The following is a 21,160-nucleotide window of genomic DNA, read 5'->3' on the forward strand; positions in this document are numbered from 1 at the left end:
ATGGTACGTGTATTCCGATAAGTGTGGTAAGTGGGGGTGTCCTGGGTGAGGAGACAATTCTTGACAGAGAAGGAAAGAAGGTTGTGGTCCGAGAGCGGGAGAGGGGAGTTAGTAAAGTTGTGCAGCAAGCCGGGACAAGAGAAAACCAGGTCCAGAGTATCTCATCCATGGAGGGGATCACTCACAATGTGTGGGGGCTTCTCATCCATGGAGGGGGTCACTCACAATGTGTGGGGGCTTCTCATCTATGGAGGGATCACTCACAATGTGCGGGGGCTTCTCATCCATGGAGGGGGTCACTCACAATGTGTGGAGGCTTCTCATCCATGGAGGGGATCACTCACAATGTGCGGAGGCTTCTCATCCATGGAGGGGGTCACTCACAATGTGCGGAGGCTTCTCATCCATGGAGGGGATCACTCACAATATGTGGGGGCTTCTCATCCATGGAGGGGGTCACTCACAATGTGCGGGGGCTTCTCATCCATGGAGGGGATCACTCACAATGTGTGGGGGCTTCTCATCCATGGAGGTGATCACTCACAAAGTGTGGAGGCTTCTCATCCATGGAGGGGATCACTCACAATGTGTGGAGGCTTCTCATCCATGGAGGGGATCACTCACAATGTGCGGAGGCTTCTCATCCATGGAGGGGATCACTCACAATATGCGGGGGCTTCTCATCCATGGAGGGGATCACTCACAATGTGCGGAGGCTTCTCATCCATGGAGGGGATCACTCACAATGTGCGGGGGCTTCTCATCCATGGAGGGGGTCACTCACAATGTGTGGAGGCTTCTCATCCATGGAGGGGATCACTCACAATGTGTGGGGGCTTCTCGTCCATGGAGGGGGTCACTCACAATGTGTGGAGGCTTCTCATCCATGGAGGGGATCACTCACAATGTGTGGGGGCTTCTCGTCCATGGAGGGGGTCACTCACAATGTGTGGAGGCTTCTCATCCATGGAGGGGATCACTCACAATGTGTGGGGGCTTCTCATCCATGGAGGTGATCACTCACAATGTGTGGAGGCTTCTCATCCATGGAGGGGGTCACTCACAATGTGTGGAGGCTTCTCATCCATGGAGGGGATCACTCACAATGTGTGGGGGCTTCTCATCCATGGAGGGGATCAATCACAATGTGTCGGGGCTTCTTATCCATGGAGGGGATCACTCACAATGTGCGGGGGCTTCATATCCATGGAGGGGGTCTAACACAATGTGCGGGGGCTTCATATCCATGGAGGGGATCACTCACAATGTGCGGAGGCTTCTCATCCATGGAGGGGATCACTCACAATGTGCGGGGGCTTCTCATCCATGGAGGGGGTCACTCACAATGTGTGGAGGCTTCTCATCCATGGAGGGGATCACTCACAATGTGTGGAGGCTTCTCATCCAGGAGTGGATCACTCACAATGTGTGGAGGCTTCTCATCCATAGAGGGGATCACTCACAATGTGTGGAGGCTTCTCATCCATGGAGGGGATCACTCACAATGTGTGGGGGCTTCTCATCCATGGAGGGGATCACTCACAATGTGCGGGGGCTTCTCATCCATGGAGGGGTCACTCACAATGTGTGGAGGCTTCTCATCCATGGAGGGGATCAATCACAATGTGTCGGGGCTTCTTATCCATGGAGGGGATCACTCACAATGTGCGGGGGCTTCATATCCATGGAGGGGGTCTAACACAATGTGCGGGGGCTTCATATCCATGGAGGGGGTCACACACAATGTGCGGGGGCTTCATATCCATGGAGGGGGTCACACACAATGTGTCGGGAGCTTCATATCTATGGAGGGGGTCACACAAAATGTGCGGGGGCTTCATATCCATGGAGGGGTCACACACAATGTGCGGAGGCTTCTTATCCATGGAGGGGTCACACACAATGTGCGGAGGCTTCATATCCATGGAGGGGGTCACACACAATGTGCGGGGGCTTCATATCCATGGAGGGGGTCACTCACAATGTGTGGGTGCTTCATATCTATGGAGGGGGTCACACACAATGTGCGGGCTTCTCATCCATGGAGGGGGTCACACACAATGTGCGGGCTTCATATCCATGGAGGGGGTCACACACAATGTGTGGGGGCTTCTCATCCATGGAGGGATCACTCACAATGTGTGGGGGCTTTCCATCCATGGAGGGATCACTCACAATGTGTGGGTGCTTCATATCCATGGAGGGGGTCACACACAATGTGTGGGGGCTTCTCATCCATGGAGGGGGATCACTCACAATGTGCAGAGGGGCTTCTCATCCATGGAGGGGATCACTCACAATGTGTGGGGGCTTCTCATCCATGGAGGGGATCACTCACAATGTGTGGGGGCTTCTCATCCATGGAGGGGATCACTCACAATGTGTGGGGGCTTCTCATCCATGGAGGGGATCACTCACAATGTGTGGGGGCTTCTCATCCATGGAGGGGATCACTCACAATGTGCGGGGGCTTCTCATCCATGGAGGGGGTCACTCACAATGTGTGGGGGCTTCTCATCCATGGAGGGGATCACTCACAATGTGCGGAGGCTTCTCATCCATGGAGGGGATCACTCACAATGTGTGGGGGCTTCTCATCCATGGAGGGGATCACTCACAATGTGTGGAGGCTTCTCATCCATGGAGGGGATCACTCACAATGTGCGGGGGCTTCTCATCCATGGAGGGGATCACTCACAATGTGCGGGGGCTTCTCATCCATGGAGGGGGTCACTCACAATGTGTGGGGGCTTCTCATCCATGGAGGGGATCACTCACAATGTGCGGAGGCTTCTCATCCATGGAGGGGATCACTCACAATGTGTGGGGGCTTCTCATCCATGGAGGGGATCACTCACAATGTGTGGAGGCTTCTCATCCATGGAGGGGATCACTCACAATGTGTGGGGGCTTCTCATCCATGGAGGGGATCACTCACAATGTGCGGGGGCTTCATATCCATGGAGGGGGTCACTCACAATGTGTGGGTGCTTCATATCTATGGAGGGGGTCACACACAATGTGCGGGCTTCTCATCCATGGAGGGGGTCACACACAATGTGCGGGCTTCATATCCATGGAGGGGGTCACTCACAATGTGCGGGGGCTTCATATCCATGGAGGGGGTCACACACAATGTGTGGGGGCTTCTCATCCATGGAGGGATCACTCACAATGTGTGGGGGCTTTCCATCCATGGAGGGATCACTCACAATGTGTGGGTGCTTCATATCCATGGAGGGGGTCACACACAATGTGTGGGGGCTTCTCATCCATGGAGGGGGATCACTCACAATGTGCAGAGGGGCTTCTCATCCATGGAGGGGATCACTCACAATGTGTGGGGGCTTCTCATCCATGGAGGGGATCACTCACAATGTGTGGGGGCTTCTCATCCATGGAGGGGATCACTCACAATGTGTGGAGGCTTCTCATCCATGGAGGGGATCACTCACAATGTGTGGGGGCTTCTCATCCATGGAGGGGATCACTCACAATGTGTGGAGGCTTCTCATCCATGGAGGGGATCACTCACAATGTGCGGGGGCTTCTCATCCATGGAGGGGATCACTCACAATGTGCGGGGGCTTCTCATCCATGGAGGGGGTCACTCACAATGTGTGGGGGCTTCTCATCCATGGAGGGGATCACTCACAATGTGCGGAGGCTTCTCATCCATGGAGGGGATCACTCACAATGTGTGGGGGCTTCTCATCCATGGAGGGGATCACTCACAATGTGTGGAGGCTTCTCATCCATGGAGGGGATCACTCACAATGTGTGGGGGCTTCTCATCCATGGAGGGAATCACTCACAATGTGCGGGGGCTTCTCATCCATGGAGGGATCACTCACAATGTGTGGAGGCTTCTCATCCATGGAGGGGATCAATCACAATGTGTCGGGGCTTCTTATCCATGGATGGGATCACTCACAATGTGCGGGGGCTTCATATCCATGGAGGGGGTCTAACACAATGTGCGGGGGCTTCATATCCATGGAGGGGGTCACACACAATGTGCGGGGGCTTCATATCCATGGAGGGGGTCACACACAATGTGTCGGGAGCTTCATATCTATGGAGGGGGGTCACACAAAATGTGCGGGGGCTTCATATCCATGGAGGGGTCACACACAATGTGCGGAGGTTTCATATCCATGGAGGGGGTCACACACAATGTGCGGGGGCTTCATATCCATGGAGGGGGTCACTCACAATGTGTGGGTGCTTCATATCTATGGAGGGGGTCACACACAATGTGCGGGCTTCTCATCCATGGAGGGGGTCACACACAATGTGCGGGGGCTTCTCATCCATGGACAATGTGTGGGTGCTTCATATCCATGGAGGGGGTCACTCACAATGTGCGGGGGCTTCATATCCATGGAGGGGGTCACACACAATGTGTGGGGGCTTCTCATCCATGGAGGGATCACTCACAATGTGTGGGGGCTTTCCATCCATGGAGGGATCACTCACAATGTGTGGGTGCTTCATATCCATGGAGGGGGTCACTCACAATGTGTGGGGGCTTCTCATCCATGGAGGGGTAACTCACAATGTGTGGGGGCTTCTCATCCATGGAGGGGGTCACACACAATGTGTGGGGGCTTCTCATCCATGGAGGGGGATCACTCACAATGTGCAGAGGGGCTTCTCATCCATGCAGGGGATCAATCACAATGTGTGGGTGCTTCATATCCATGGAGGGGATCACACACAATGTGTGGGGGCTTCTCATCCATTAAGGGGGATCACTCACAATGTGCAGAGGGGCTTCTCATCCATGCAGGGGATCAATCACAATGTGTCGGGACTCGGAGCTTCATATCCATGGAGGGGTCACACACAATGTGTTGGGGCTTCTCATCCATTAAGGGGATCACTCACAATTTTTCCTAAAAACACAGTCTTGAATAAAGAATGGGATCTAAACCTCCTCCAAGAACAACTTCTCCCATCATCCAGGACAATGCGGTAATGATGCTTTTTCCCGCATTATGGAACCCAGGTCACAAGGCAAAAATGGAACTAACTGCCTCAGGGAACAAAACATTGACATTTTGGTTCCTCGGCCGGGAAACTCCCCAGATCTCTGTCCCATTGAGAACCTACAAATTAATCAGCCTGGAAACATCTGACGAAAGGTTCTGAAACCTCTGCTGCAGCAAACCGTGAAGACCAAAATTTGCGAGAGGCTGAAAACTTTTGGCCACAACTGTGCACTCCTCATCATTGAAAATTGCACCACATTGCATTTCAGCATTGAGGCGTGCATTCAGGAGCAGAACCTTCCTCAGACGGCCATTAATAGCCTTGGTGATAGCGGCCGAGGCCGAAGGTGCCGAGATTTCTGAACGTGCCACAGAATAAATAAATCCAGAGGTTTAGAAAATGTTGTTTTGCTTTTTTCGATCATTTCCCGATCAGTGACGTGTCCGTCCTGTGATCTCCATCATCCACCACGTCTCCTTCTTGGAGTTGTCCTTTCAATGCTGAGGATTCTGTATTTGGTGGAATTCTTTATGTTATTGTATCTTTTATAGAAAGTTACTTATCCAATTATTCAATTGTGGCATTTACTGTGATCTGGAAGATCTTTCCATAACTTTTTGACTATTTGCAGACTTTGCCTATAAGAAAATAATCAACTTCTAAAAGAGGAACATTTGAGCTTTCGTTCCACACTTCATCTCCTCGTTCTGTAAAATTTCAAACACACCATTCCTTACAGGAATTTGGCAATGATGTTTGTAACCCAATATTGCAGATCTTGGAGGAAGAAATGATTGTCTCTTTTTAAAAATCTGAAAATTTTTTTGCATCTTCTGCAACTTCAACCCCCATAAAACATTTACTGTTTCGGACTAACTCACATTATTCAGAGTTAAAGCTTCCATTGTAAAGTCAGAATTTTCTCCTGTTTTTCTATATTTTATTATGACCTATAAACAAACCTCGGACACGAAAAAAAAAGCCGGAGAAAATATGCTGATGATGCAAAACAGTCAGCCAAATCAGATCATGTCGCCCTGGAACATAAAGTATGGAAGATTATGGAGGAAATAACTTTTGCTGAGACTTCTGTTAGGTCAGAAAAGTTTACGGCGAGTTTTTAAGCCAAATACAACAACTTAGCAGACCGCACGCTGATCCACAGGAACAATTTTTCTAGATGCGCCAGGTCTGCGAGTCAACAAGCGCCTGTTCATGTGAAATAGCCGGCTTCTGTATGATGCTACAATTGGGGTTAAGAATAACTGTGATGATTACAGGGCACATGGGAATTTGTGGATCACGAAGATGACAGTGTAATCTCCGGAGGCGTCCGATCCCCAATAACCGGTGATACAACGCCATGCCTGAAGTGTCAGATTACCAGACTCTTGATACACTTTATTCCTAAACCTCCTGTCAAGTTTACCAAAGTACAAGCCAACTTACCAAACTTTATTTTATGCTTTGAAAAGTTCCATTTGCAATGAAAACCCCCCAAAGAAAAAAAACATAAAAAACCAGCAAACACTTAAAAGAGCGCAAATTAATTTTTTAAAATTGACTTGGCTTTAGTTGTCGTCCAACCCTGGTGGTGTGCATGGAGAAGAGGAGGACCTAGAAGACCACCCTGCGGGTCTGACTCCAGGTCTATGCCGGCCCTTTACCCTTCAATATCCCAGTGGGCTCCTCTTTGCTTTTTATTTTTCCTATAATTTTTTCATTTTTTGGTTGAAAGTTGTTTGAGATCTGTTTTTTTGCGGCACAAGCCGTAAGTTTAATCATTATCGTGTTGGGGTCCAAGCAGCTTTCTGATGTCTTTTATCTCCATTTTTAGGCAAATTGACAAAAAATTAGCCGCCCTGACATCTTGATTCTATTTTTTTTTTCCATTTTGTCGGTCACCATTTGGGACAAAATTTTCTGATATTATATTTGTTCCGACACTTAGGCTGTGTGCACACGTTGCTGATTTTTCGCGTTTTTTCGCTATAAAAATGCTATAAAACTGTAAAAAAAACCAGCATACATTATGCATCCCATCATTTAGAATGCATTCTGCAATTTATGTGCACATGATGCATTTTTTTTCCACGAAAAAAATGCATTGCAGTAAAAAAACGCAGCATGTTCATTAATTTTGCGGATTTTTTGCGGATTTCCCACTATATAATGCATTGGGAAATGTCTGGAAAAATCTGCAAAAAAAAAAATGCAACAAAAACGCACCAAAAACGTGGTAAAAACAAGCAAAAAAACAAAAAAAACGCATGCAGATGTCTTGCAGAAAATTTCCGTTTTTTCTCAGGAAATTTCTGCAAGAAATCCTGAACGTGTGCACATAGCCTTAGGCTAGGTTCAGATTGCGTTAGGGCAATCCGTTTAGCGCTAAGCTCTAGCGGATTGCGCTAAAGCAATGTCTTTTTCGGGGTTGCGTTTACATCCCCGCTCTCGCAGATCCCCTGCAAGCAGCGTCCGAGGCGCGTCACAAAACACCGGCACATCGCTAGTGCGTGCCGAAAATGGCACACGCTAGCGATGCGCGTTCCCATTGCTGCCAATGGGCGCGCTAACGGACGCGTTGCACGGCGTCAATTTCGCCGTGCAACGCTGTTCGTTAGCGAGGTCCCATTAATGCAATCTGAACCTAGCCTAACACAGGCGCCAATTACACATATGTTAACTTTTATTTTATTTTCAATCTACATAAAACTTATATGTATAAATATATCTAAATGTTTATGTTTTTTCTTATTTCTGTAACTATTTTTTACGTATATTTTTACTGGTCTCCCTAAAGACTTGATCGCTTCTAAAATGTGTAGCCATAGTGTAATATTGCAGCATAGTGTAACGTTATTGGCCTCCTCTAAAGTTCAGATACAGGCAGGGCTACATAGGGGTAGTGAGATGGCGGTTTGCAGTAGAATATGGGGGCAATAGGCATCACAAAAGACCCCCCTAGTCACTGCCAACCATCTAAATGCCTCGGTCACTACTGAGAGTAGTGATAATCGTGGTAATTTTTCCTTTTCAGTTGATATTTGGAAAATGAATAATGGGGCATGCTGAGATTCAACATGCCCAATCCTTTGCTTGAGGTGTCTGGTTTAATCTCCTCGTCCAATAACGAAAAAGAAGGAATAGATTGGAATGAGAACTTGGATTATTTTTTTGCAGAGAGTCGATCAGATTTATAATCTCTGGATTATAAGGACACTGGGAAAAATAAGACACTTTGTTGCATAGACCCCAAACTCCTATTGTCTCATTGGTAGCTCATGTCGTACCTCTCCCGGGATCCGGGTGCCCAACCAGCCTTTCAGTAGCCCTGAATTTACAAGGCAGGGAACACAAAGTAGCAATGGTTTTCATTGAAAGCAATGGGTTACGGCTCCGCGCAATGCGCTGTTAAACAATCCTCTTAATCTTACTTAAATCAAAAATGCTCCAATAAAACACTGGAGAATATTAATAAAAAAGGAATGTTGTACTCACGAGAATGATGAGACAGGCCGGCCCAATAAAACTCCATATAAAATTATTCTCTGTGCTCAGCCAACATCTTCAAAATAAATAAAATATCACAGCATCAATAATTTATCCTGTTGGGAAAATACATCTGAAAACCAAGTGCTACAATGTAGATACACTTACACTTTATCTGTGCCGTAATACTTGTATCCCAACACAGCCGAAACTCCGACCACCACGGCCGGGCTGCAGTATCCGAAAATGTAAAAATTCTTGTGTAGGAATCCTCGGTTGTAGATGACTCCGACCACGATGAGATACAGGTGGATCCCTTCAATGCACATCCAAGCAAACGCAGCGAGGAAGAAGTAATGGAGCGACCCCGCAATGACGGCACAAAGAACCTGGAACAGTGACACATTCACATTGCATTGTCCGCCTTCAGATAGCCGGTACTTTATTAGCGCTTTCCTCAAATCTTCATATACTGAATATTGAGAAGTATTTGTTACTCTTTACTATTAGGATGCATTTTTTTTCCTGCAAATATCAACGTACTACATCTGCGCTAAGCATGTATATTATTATAAAGAATTCCTTATAATGTTGCCCATCCAGCAATGCTTACAGTTATATCCAGTGAATGCTTTAATAACTTGTAACACCGGCACTGCTGGTGCACCCTACGAGCATGCAGGGCAGGCACAAATGAGGGAGGCAGGAGCTGGTGGCGGGGCCCACTGGAGGATTCTCCGGTGTCCCGGTGCCCCAGTCCGACCCTGCACTGCAGTATGTTAGGCGCAGACTAGAGATTATGTACAAATCGAGCTCTGGACCAGGTAAGTTTGAACAAGTTTCAGTTTGATGCACGCAAATCGTCCCCCAAAAATTGCCCATCGCCGTCAAACATTGTAGAATATTGCATCAACCAGAGAAGGAATTAATGACCTCAGTGGCAGCCAGGTAAACTTTACGTAATGCCTTGCAGCTTTCACATCAAATGGTACAGCAAAGACAATCAGGAAGGACTGAAGAGCCTGTACGAAAGCCAAGGCAAGGAATGCAGCTGCCATTTTAGTGTGAATCTGGCTTGTGAAAGTACATGAGATCTCACAGCTGAATCTTTGAGAAAGAGTAGGCGATTAAACAATCCATAGTATATAAAAAAAGTATTTACTGGACTTGCCACATGTGTTCAATTCTTCCGTGCTGATATATAAATATGTCGTTTCAATGCTGGCTTTCAGCACAGCATATAGAAAAAAAGTTGCTACTTCCGTAGGTAATTCAGGCTACTTTCACACTAGCGTTAACTGCAATCCGTCACAATGCGTCGTTTTGCAGAAAAAACGCATCCTGCAAAAGTGTTTGCAGGATGCGTTTTTCTCCATTGACTAACATTACGCAATGGATTGCCACACGTCGCAACCGTCGCGCGACGGTTGCAACATGTGGCAATCCGTCGCGTAATGTTGTGGCGGACCGTCGGCCGCAAAAAACGTTCCATGTAACGTTTTTTTGCAGCTGACGGACCGTCTTTTCCGCCCCCACCTCCCCGCACCTCACAATGGGGCAGCCGATGCGCTGAAAAGCAGCATCCGCCGCACCCGTTGTGCGGCGGAGACAACGCTAGCATCGGTAACCTCGGCCCGTCGCTAGTGTGAAAGAAGCCTTAAACATGATTTTTCTTACTTGTTTTCCATTAAAAAGTTACATTGTTGTCCCAAGTGAACATCGCTGAAGTGTTTCCAGCATTGTCCTCTATGCCTAAGGACATGGAAAATGCCGGGAATGCGTCAGAGATATTTAGTTGGGACAGCAATGTAACTTTTTATGAAAAACAGATAAAGAAAACCAAGTTTTAATTATCTGTGGAAGTACCAGCTTTTTTTCCCTCTTCTATAAGTTAGAAAACACTGAATTAACATCCCAGATAGTGTGTGACATCCCAGCAGTGAAGAATATTTATCATCCGTTTACAGATAGACATATATATGAGGTCACTGTAATATTATTAAGGTTGTGTTTGGAACAAAGTGTTTGTCATTAGTTGGATTCAGTCCTAGGAGACCTCAGAGTGTTATACACATCTGTTCAGGGCAATTGCAGAACTTGTGTTTTGCCACCAATCACATTTTTGTGAAAAACTCAGCAAAGCAGGAGAATTGTAATTTCAAACCATTGTCTCATCTCCAGTGTGAACATTAACAAAAGTTTCTCAGGTTTCACAGAAAAGTAAGATAAAAAGTAATTATAAAAATAGGTTACATGCTTCTGGACAGAGACAGAGAGAGACAGCCAGAGATTCTGCCAAGACATCCATACATCCAAAGGGCCAGAGAAAGGACAGCAGCCAATACATCAGAGCTCCATCATGAGGGACACGGATCTATCATTCTACAGGAAGCAACCAAGGGGACTTCGGCCCTGGTTGGAAGAATACACATCTGCTCCATTGACCATCACTAGGGTTGAGCGAAACGGGTCGTTCATTTTCAAAAGTCGCCGACTTTTGGAAAAGTCGGGTTTCATGAAACCCGATCCGACCCCTGTGCGGGGTCGGCCATGCGGTACGCGACTTTCGCGCCAAAGTCGCGTTTCAATGACGTGAAAAGCGCCATTTCTCAGCCAATGAAGGTAAACGCAGAGTGTGGGCAGCGTGATGACATAGGTCCTGGTCCCCACCATCTTAGAGAAGGGCATTGCAGTGATTTGCTTGCTGTCTGCGGCGTCACAGGGGCTATAAAGGGGCGTTCCCGCCGACCGCCATGTTACTGCCGCTGATCTGAGCTTAGGGAGAGGTTGCTGCCGCTTCGTCAGAAGCAGGGATAGCGTTAGGCAGGGTCCATTAACCACCAAACCGCTTGTGCTGTAGCGATTTCCACTGCCCAACACCACCTTCGGTGTGCAGGGACAGTGGAAGCTACATTTTTTTTTTTTCCCCTCAGCGCTGTAGCTCATTGGGCTGCCCTAGAAGGCTCCCTGATAGCTGCATTGCTGTGTGTACGCCGCTGTGCAAACCAACTGCTTTTTTCAAAGCACAAATCCTCTTGTTCCTTCCTTTCTGCACAGCTATCTTTTTGGTTTGTACACACTTTTTATTTAATTTGTGCATTAGTCCACTCCTTATTGCTGCCTGCCATACCTGGCTGAGATTAGTGCAGGGAGATAGTAATTGAAGGACACTCCCTGTTTTTTTTTTTTTTTTGTGGGAGATTAAGATTGACATTTCTGCTAGAGTGCCATCCCTGTCTGTGTCATCTCTCACTCAGTGGGCCATAGAAAGCCTATTTATTTTTTTGCTTGATTTGGGTTATAAAATCTACCTGAAAAAATCACTACATCAATCAGTGGGAGAAAAATATTGGCCTCAGGGCTTGTGTGCCACTCCTGACTCCTGTGTGCATCATCACTCACTCAGTGGGCCATAGAAAGCCCTTTTTTTTTTTTTTTTTTGCTTTATTTGGGTTCTAAATTCTACCTGAAAAAATCAATAAATCAATCAGTGGGAGATTAATATTGGCCTTTGGGCTTGTGTGCCAGTCCTAAGCGTGCCATCTCTCTCTCTCTCAGATAGTGGGCCATAGAAAGCCTATTTTTTTATTATTTTATTGGGTTTATAAATTTTCCCTGGAAAAAAAAAAAGAAAGTGGGAGATTAATATTGGCCTCTGGGCTTGTGTGCCAGTCCTGAGCGTGCCATCTCTCTCACAAATAGTGGGCCATAGAAAGCCTATTTATTTATTTTTTTTTGGTTTTATAAATTCTCCCTTAAAAAAAAAAGGGAGATTAATATTGGCCTTTGGGCTTGTGTGCCAGTCCTAAGCGTGCCATCTCTCTCTGTCTCTCAGATAGTGGGCCATAGAAAGCCTATTTATTATTTTTTTTATTGGGTTTATAAATTTTCCCTGGAACAAAAAAAAAAAAGTGGGAGATAAATATTGGCCTCTGGGCTTGTGTGCCACTCCTGACTCCTGTGTGCGTCATCTCTTACTCAGTGGGCCATAGAAAGCCTTTTTTTGTTTTATTTGTTTTCTAAATTCTCCCTGAAAAAATCATTTTATTTTCTTTGGTTTCTAAATTCTTCCTGAAAAAATCATTTTATTCTATTTTTTTTTTCCTAAAGTCTCCCTGAAAAAACAAACAAAAAAAAACAAATCAGTGGGAGATTAATATTGCCCTTTCTGCTTGTGTGCCAGTCTTGACTCCTGGGTGTGCCATCTCTCTCTCTCTCTCTCCAATTGTGGGCCATAGAAAGCCTATTATTTTTTTAGCTTGATTTGGGTTCCAAAATCTACCTGAAAAAATCACTACATCAATCAGTGGGAGATAAATATTGGCCTCTGGGCTTGTGTGCCACTCCTGACTCCTGTGTGCGACATCTCTCACTCAGTGGGCCATAGAAAGCCTTTTTTTGTTTAATTTGTTTTCTAAATTCTCCCTGAAAAAATCATTTTATTTTATTTGGTTTCTAAATTCTTCCTGAAAAAATCATTTTATTCTATTTTTTTTTTCCTAAAGTCTCCCTGAAAAAAAAAAAAAAAAAACAAATCAGTGGGAGATTAATATTGCCCTTTCTGCTTGTGTGCCAGTCTTGACTCCTGGGTGTGCCATCTCTCTCTCTCTCTCCAATTGTGGGCCATAGAAAGCCTATTATTTTTTTTAGCTTGATTTGGGTTCCAAAATCTACCTGAAAAAATCACTACATCAATCAGTGGGAGATAAATATTGGCCTCTGGGCTTGTGTGCCACTCCTGACTCCTGTGTGCATCATCTCTCACTCAGTGGGCCATAGAAAGCCTTTTTTTGTTTTATTTGTTTTCTAAATTCTCCCTGAAAAAATCATTTTATTTTATTTGGTTTCTAAATTCTTCCTGAAAAAATCATTTTATTCTATTATTTTTTTTCCTAAAGTCTCCCTTAAAAAAAATAAAATCAGTGGGAGATTAATATTTACATTTGTGCTTCAGTGACAGTCCTGCGTGTGTGGCATCTCTCTCATTTGTTGCCACCAACAACAGAGTGTGTAACATTGTGCCTGATTTTCGTTGTGGTCTCACTCACCTGTAAAGGGGTAGCTAAATCATACTGAAGTTATAGCTCACCGTGTAATTTGTGTGACAGCAACAAATACCGTTAGTTTGTTTACGTTTTTAAAACAATGAGGAAGTCTGGTGGAAGAGGTCGTGGCCGGGGGCGTTCATTGTATTGTCAGCTGGTAATGAGGGTAGTGGTAGTGGTGGAGCATCAGCTGGTCGTGGGAAAAAAAATATTGCACCTAAGTCTGGAGCTGTGGAGCCAGGTTCGTCGTCTGGCTACACAAGGCCTCGAACGCTCCCTTTTCTGGGAGTAGGAAAACCGCTTTTAAAGTCGGAGCAGCAAGAGCAAGTTTTGGCTTATCTTGCTGACTCAGCCTCTAGCTCTTTTGCCTCCTCTCGTGAAACTGGTAAATGTCAAAGCAGCGCGTCGTTAGTGGATGTTCACGGTCAGGGACAAGTCGCTTCCTTGTCCTCTTCAGCAAAAACAACAACAGAGAAGAATGCAGCAGGCGACACAACGGGTTACTCCATGGAGCTCTTTACACATACCGTCCCTGGCTTAGAAAGTGAAGCAGTTAACAGTCCATGCCCATTACAAGTTGAATCTGACATGGAGTGCACTGATGCACAGCCACAGCCAGACTACTATGCTGGTCCTTTGACTCAGACCACAACATTGCCCTCGCAGGGTGCTGATCAAGAATCAGACCCTGATGAGACTATGTTGCCCCATCACGAACGCTATACCACCGACCGACACGGTGACACAGACGAAGTTGCACACGAGCTACAAGAAGAGGTAATAGATGACCCAGTTCTTGACCCCGATTGGCAGCCATTGGGGGAACAGGGTGCAGGCGGCAGCAGTTCTGAAGCGGAGGAGGAGGGGCCGCAGCAGGCATCAACATCGCAACAGGTTCCATCTGCCGGGCCCGTATCTTGCCCAAAACGCGTGGCAAAGCCAAAACCTGTTGGAGGACAGCGTGGCCATCCGGTTAAAGCTCAGTCTGCAATGCCTGAAAAGGTATCCGATGCTAGAAAGAGTGCAGTCTGGCATTTTTTTAAACAACATCCAATTGATCAGCGCAAAGTCATCTGTCAAAAATGTTCAACTACCTTAAGCAGAGGACAGAATCTGAAAAGTCTCAATACAAGTTGCATGCATAGACATTTAACCACCATGCATTTGCAAGCCTGGACTAACTACCAAACGTCCCTTAAGGTTGTAGCACCCTCGGCCAATGAAGCTAGTCAGCAACGCAACATCCCTTCCGGCAGTGTAGGGCCACCATTTTCCGCACCACCTGCAGTATCTGTGCAGGTTTCTTTGCCAGGCCAAAGCAGTCAGGGTCAGGGAATCACCAGTTTCGTAGTAGGAAACACTGCATCTAGGGCACCGGTGGCAACAATACCATCTCCCACCGTCTCTCAGTCTGCCATGTCCACCGGCACCCCCGCTAGTTCCACGATCTCCAGCTCTCCAGTCCAGCTCACCCTACATAAGACTATGGTTAGAAAAAGGAAGTACTTAGCCTCGCATCCGCGTACACAGGGTTTGAACGCACACATAGCTAGACTAATCTCGTTAGAGATGATGCCCCACCGGTTAGTTGAAAGCGAAGCTTTCAAAGCCCTGATGGACTACGCTGTACCACGCTACGAGCTACCCAGTCGACACTTTTTTTCCAGAAAAGCCATCCCAGCCCTCCACCAGCATGTTAAAGAGCGCATCGTCCATGCACTCAGGCAATCTGTGAGTACAAAGGTGCACCTGACTACAGATGCATGGACCAGTAGGCATGGCCAGGGACGTTACGTGTCCATCACGGCACACTGGGTAAATGTGGTGGATGCAGGGTCCACAGGGGACAGCAAGTTTGGGACAGTTCTGCCTAGCCCACGGTCTAGGAAACAATTGGCTGTAGCCGTTCGCACCCCCTCCTCCTCCTCTTCGTCCTCCTGCAGAAGCGAGAGCTCGTCCACAGACCGCAGTCGCACAACCACTCCATCCGCAGCTGCCACTGTTGCACACCAGGTCTCCCATTATGGGGCAGCTACTGGCAAACGTCAGCAGGCTGTATTGGCTATGAAGTGTTTGGGCGACAACAGACACACCGCGGAAGTTCTGTCCGAGTTCTTGCAGAAAGAAACGCAGTCGTGGCTGGGCACTGTAGATCTTGAGGCAGGCAAGGTAGTGAGTGATAACGGAAGGAATTTCATGGCTGCCATCTCCCTTTCCCAACTGAAACACATTCCTTGCCTGGCTCACACCTTAAACCTGGTGGTGCAGTGCTTCCTGAAAAGTTATCCGGGGTTATCCGACCTGCTCCTCAAAGTGCGTGGACTTTGCTCACATATCCGCCGTTCGCCCGTACACTCCAGCCGTATGCAGACCTATCAGCGTTCTTTGAACCTTCCCCAGCATCGCCTAATCATAGACGTTGCAACAAGGTGGAACTCAACACTGCACATGCTTCAGAGACTGTGTGAACAGAGGCGGGCTGTTATGTTTTTGTGGGAGGATACACATACACGGGCAGGCAGTAGGATGGCAGACATGGAGTTGTCAGGTGTGCAGTGGTCGAAGATTCAAGACATGTGTCAAGTCCTTCAGTGTTTTGAGGAATGCACACGGCTGGTTAGTGCAGACAACGCCATAATAAGCATGAGCATCCCCCTAATGCGTCTGCTGATGCAAAGTTTGACGCACATAAAGGAGCAGGCATCTACAGCAGAGGAAGAGGAAAGCCTTGATGACAGTCAGCCATTGTCTGGCCAGGGCAGTGTACAGGACGAGGTAGCGGGCGAAGAGGAGGAGGAGGACGAGGAGGATGATGGGGATGATTATATTTTTAATGAGGAAGCTTTTCCGGGGCCACTGGAAATTGGTGGCGCGGCAAGGCCGGGTTCTGGTTTTTTGAGGGACACAAGTGACGTGGATTTGCCTGAAACTGCCCCTCAACCAAGCACAACCGCAGATTTGAGAACTGGAACTTTGGCCCACATGGCGGATTATGCCTTACGTATCCTCAAAAGGGACACACGCATAACTAAAATGATGAATGATGACGATTACTGGTTGGCCTGCCTCCTTGATCCTCGCTATAAAGGCAAATTGCAAAATATTATGCCACATGAGAACTTGGAACTAATATTAGCAACCAAACAATCAACTCTTGTTGACCGTTTGCTTCTGGCATTCCCTGCACACAGTGCCCGTGATCGTTCTCACACGAGCTGCAGGGGCCAGCAGACCAGAGGAGTTAGAGGGGCAGAAATCAGAAGTGGCGTTGGCCAGAGGGGTTTTCTGACCAGGTTGTGGAGTGATTTTGCTATGACCGCAGACAGGACAGGTACTGCAGCATCAATTCAAAGTGACAGGAGACAACATTTGTCCAGTATGGTTACAAACTATTTTTCATCCCTTATCGATGTTCTCCCTCAACCGTCATTCCCATTTGATTACTGGGCATCAAAATTAGACACCTGGCCAGAATTGGCAGAATATGCATTGCAGGAGCTTGCTTGCCCGGCAGCTAGTGTCCTATCAGAAAGAGTATTCAGTGCTGCAGGTTCAATACTAACAGAAAAAAGGACTCGTCTGGCTACCCAAAATGTAGATGATCTAACCTTCATTAAAATGAACCACAACTGGATTTCAAAATCTTTTGCCCCACCTTGCCCGGCTGACACCTAGCTTTCCTATGAAAAGGTCTTGCCTGTGGACTATTCTGAATGCCTTTTCCAATCTCGTAATTTTCTGCACCTGATTGTCCAGCATACGACATGTTTACACCTCACTAAATGGCCAAACTCCCCACACGGGGCCGTGGTATCGACACTTGGCGACAGCACCCGTGAGAGTGCAGTTTGTCTGAAGAGGTGGGTGAGCCCGCTTTTGGTCGACGGCACTGCCACTGGGTCCCTCCTAGTACAATAAAGTGTCTCTGGCGGTGGTGGTGCGCACCCAACGTCAGACACACCGTTGTAATATGAGGGGCCCTGGGCCTGTACCGCCGGCCACAAGACAGTTTCCCCCCACCCCAGCTCAAACAGTGCTCTACCACTTGCAAAATTATCTCACAGCTCCACCAATGTTTAGTCTATGCGCTGACATCCTTCAATGCCTGCCACTGACAATACCATTGTATTGACATTTTTGTTATGTTAGGCCTTCGATGCCTGTCTGTGGTCACTCCTTCCACTAGGCCTCCACTGACCACACCACTGCTGCCCGTGTACCCCTGTAACCAATTTAAAATTGCCTACAGCCATGTGTTATTATTTTAGGCCTTCGATGCCTGTCTGCGGTCACTCCTTCCACTAGGCCTCCACTGACCACACCACTGCTGCCCGTGTACCCCTGGAACCAATTTAAAATTGCCGACAGCCATGTGTTATTATTTTAGGCCTTCGATGCCTGTCTGCGGTCACTCCTTCCAGTAGGCCTCCACTGACCACACCACTGCTGCCCGTGTACCCCTGGAACCAATTTAAAATTGCCTACAGCCATGTGTTATTATTTTAGGCCTTCGATGCCTGTCTGCGGTCACTCCTTCCACTAGGCCTCCACTGACCACACCACTGCTGCCCATGTACCCCTGGAACCAATTTAAAATTGCCTACAGCCATGTGTTATTATTTTAGGCCTTCGATGCCTGTCTGCGGTGACTCCTTCCACTAGGCCTCCACTGACCACACCACTGCTGCCCGTGTACCCCTGGAACCAATTTAAAATTGCCTACAGCCATGTGTTATTATTTTAGGCCTTCGATGCCTGTCTGCGGTCACTCCTTCCACTAGGCCTCCACTGACCACACCACTGCTGCCCGTGTACCCCTGGAACCAAATTAAAATTGCCTACAGCCATGTGTTATTATTTTAGGCCTTCGATGCCTGTCTGCGGTCACTCCTTCCACTAGGCCTCCACTGACCACACCACTGCTGCCCGTGTACCCCTGGAACCAATTTAAAATTGCCGACAGCCATGTGTTATTATTTTAGGCCTTCGATGCCTGTCTGCGGTCACTCCTTCCAGTAGGCCTCCACTGACCACACCACTGCTGCCCGTGTACCCCTGGAACCAATTTAAAATTGCCTACAGCCATGTGTTATTATTTTAGGCCTTCGATGCCTGTCTGCGGTGACTCCTTCCACTAGGCCTCCACTGACCACACCACTGCTGCCCGTGTACCCCTGGAACCAATTTAAAATTGCCTACAGCCATGTGTTATTATTTTAGGCCTTCGATGCCTGTCTGCGGTCACTCCTTCCACTAGGCCTCCACTGACCACACCACTGCTGCCCGTGTACCCCTGGAACCAATTTAAAATTGCCTACAGCCATGTGTTATTATTTTAGGCCTTCGATGCCTGTCTGCGGTCACTCCTTCCACTAGGCCTCCACTGACCACACCACTGCTGCCCGTGTACCCCTGGAACCAATTTAAAATTGCCTACAGCCATGTGTTATTATTTTAGGCCTTCGATGCCTGTCTGCGGTCCCTCCTTCCACTAGGCCTCCACTGACCACACCACTGCTGCCCGTGTACCCCTGGAACCAATTTAAAATTGCCTACAGCCATGTGTTATTATTTTAGGCCTTCGATGCCTGTCTGCGGTCACTCCTTCCACTAGGCCTCCACTGACCACACCACTGCTGCCCGTGTACCCCTGGAACCAACATCAGAAAATATAAAAATAAGTATGTTGCTTATAAAAAAGAAAATACTGGAGAGATATCAAATGCAGACATTTTAACATTAAAAACAAACACATACAACAAAAATCTGGTACAGTACTAAAAATGGCCACCAGCTACAATAACTTTCTCCTGCAAGTAGTTAACTGAAAGGTTTTTTCAATTTTAAACACAGATATGGCATCCACCGAGTGTTGTCCTGTCGCGTCTTCTTTATATTATTGCCAAGAAGATGCAAAACAATGAAAATAATAAAATCATTATTTACCAAAAAAATAGAGTAAGTCAAAACCACATTGCAAATAAACATTCATTACAAATAAAGAAGCAGGGTGCGTCCGAGGGTGAGTATATACCTAATAAGAATATAATCACCCTCGGACGCGCCCTGCTTCTTTCCGACAGCCTTCCTTCCTAAGAATCAGCCCTTCCGTGGTGTAGAGAGAGGGTTTGTTACACTCCAAGGTGTTCTCCAGGTTGCCTTTCCTGAGCTTCGATCTTCCGGTTCTCGTTTAGTAGTTGTTGGAAACTACGCTGCATGGGGCCTACAAATTGGGTATGGGGTGTAGAGAGATGGTGTGTTCCACTCCAAGGTGTTCCCCAGGTTTCCTCTCCATTGCTTCGATCTTCATGCTCTCGTTTAGTAGTTGTTGGAAACTACGCTGCATTAGGCCTACAAATTGGGTATGGGGTGTAGAGAGATGGTGTGTTACACTCCAAGGTGTTCCCCAGGTTTCCTCTCCATTGCTTCGATCTTCCGGCTCTCGTTTAGTAGTTGTTGGAAACTACGCTGCATTAGGCCTACAAATTGGGTATGGGGTGTAGAGAGATGGTGTGTTCCACTCCAAGGTGTTCCCCAGGTTTCCTCGCCAATGCTTCGATCATCATGCTCTCGTTTAGTAGTTGTTGGAAACTACGCTGCATTAGGCCTACAAATTGGGTATGGGGTGTAGAGAGATGGTGTGTTCCACTCCAAGGTGTTCCCCAGGTTTCCTCTCCATTGCTTCGATCTTCATGCTCTCGTTTAGTAGTTGTTGGAAACTACGCTGCATTAGGCCTACAAATTGGGTATGGGGTGTAGAGAGATGGTGTGTTACACTCCAAGGTGTTCCCCAGGTTTCCTCTCCATTGCTTCGATCTTCCGGCTCTCGTTTAGTAGTTGTTGGAAACTACGCTGCATTAGGCCTACAAATTGGGTATGGGGTGTAGAGAGATGGTGTGTTACACTCCAAGGTGTTCCCCAGGTTTCCTCTCCATTGCTTCGATCTTCCGGCTCTCGTTTAGTAGTTGTTGGAAACTACGCTGCATTAGGCCTACAAATTGGGTATGGGGTGTAGAGAGATGGTGTGTTACACTCCAAGGTGTTCCCCAGGTTTCCTCTCCATTGCTTCGATCTTCCGGCTCTCGTTTAGTAGTTGTTGGAAGCTACGCTGCATTAGGCCTACAAATTGGGTATGGGGTGTAGAGAGATGGTGTGTTCCACTGTAGAGAGATGGTGTGTTCCACTCCAAGGTGTTCCCCAGGTTTCCTCGCCAATGCTTCGATCATCATGCTCTCGTTTAGTAGTTGTTGGAAACTACGCTGCGTTAGGCCTACAAATTGGGTATGGGGTGTAGAGAGATGGTGTGTTCCACTCCAAGGTGTTCCCCAGGTTTCCTCGCCAATGCTTCGATCATCATGCTCTCGTTTAGTAGTTGTTGGAAACTACGCTGCATTAGACCTACAAATTGGGTATGGGGTGTAGAGAGATGGTGTGTTACACTCCAAGGTGTTCTCCAGGTTGCCTTTCCTGAACTTCTATCTTCAGGCTCTCATTAAATTGTGGTTAAACGGAACAACTGCATTTGGCGTACTAGTTGGTTTGGGGCCTACTATCGGTGTCTGCCACTCCTTGCTGTTCTCCTCCACTGAACAAAGCTGTGCCGCCTGTTTACTACTGTTGCCAATTTTGAA

The 21,160-nt window shown here is 47.3% G+C and overlaps 1 protein-coding gene across 1 annotated transcript in view; it reads right to left on the bottom strand.

Moving 5' to 3' along the window:
• ADGRL4 (adhesion G protein-coupled receptor L4) overlaps positions 1–21,160 on the bottom strand; it is a 158,946-nt gene that overhangs the window by 17,427 nt on the left and 120,359 nt on the right. Inside the window, exons 12-13 of the mRNA XM_069738339.1 lie at positions 8,653–8,873; positions 8,494–8,560 (exon numbers count right to left, since the gene is read on the bottom strand). Coding sequence (XP_069594440.1) covers positions 8,494–8,560; positions 8,653–8,873 — 288 coding nt within the window. The remainder of the gene's footprint in view (positions 1–8,493; positions 8,561–8,652; positions 8,874–21,160) is intronic.

This window comes from Ranitomeya imitator, chromosome 8 (assembly GCF_032444005.1).
Source record: "Ranitomeya imitator isolate aRanImi1 chromosome 8, aRanImi1.pri, whole genome shotgun sequence".
Classification (NCBI taxonomy): domain Eukaryota; kingdom Metazoa; phylum Chordata; class Amphibia; order Anura; family Dendrobatidae; genus Ranitomeya; species Ranitomeya imitator.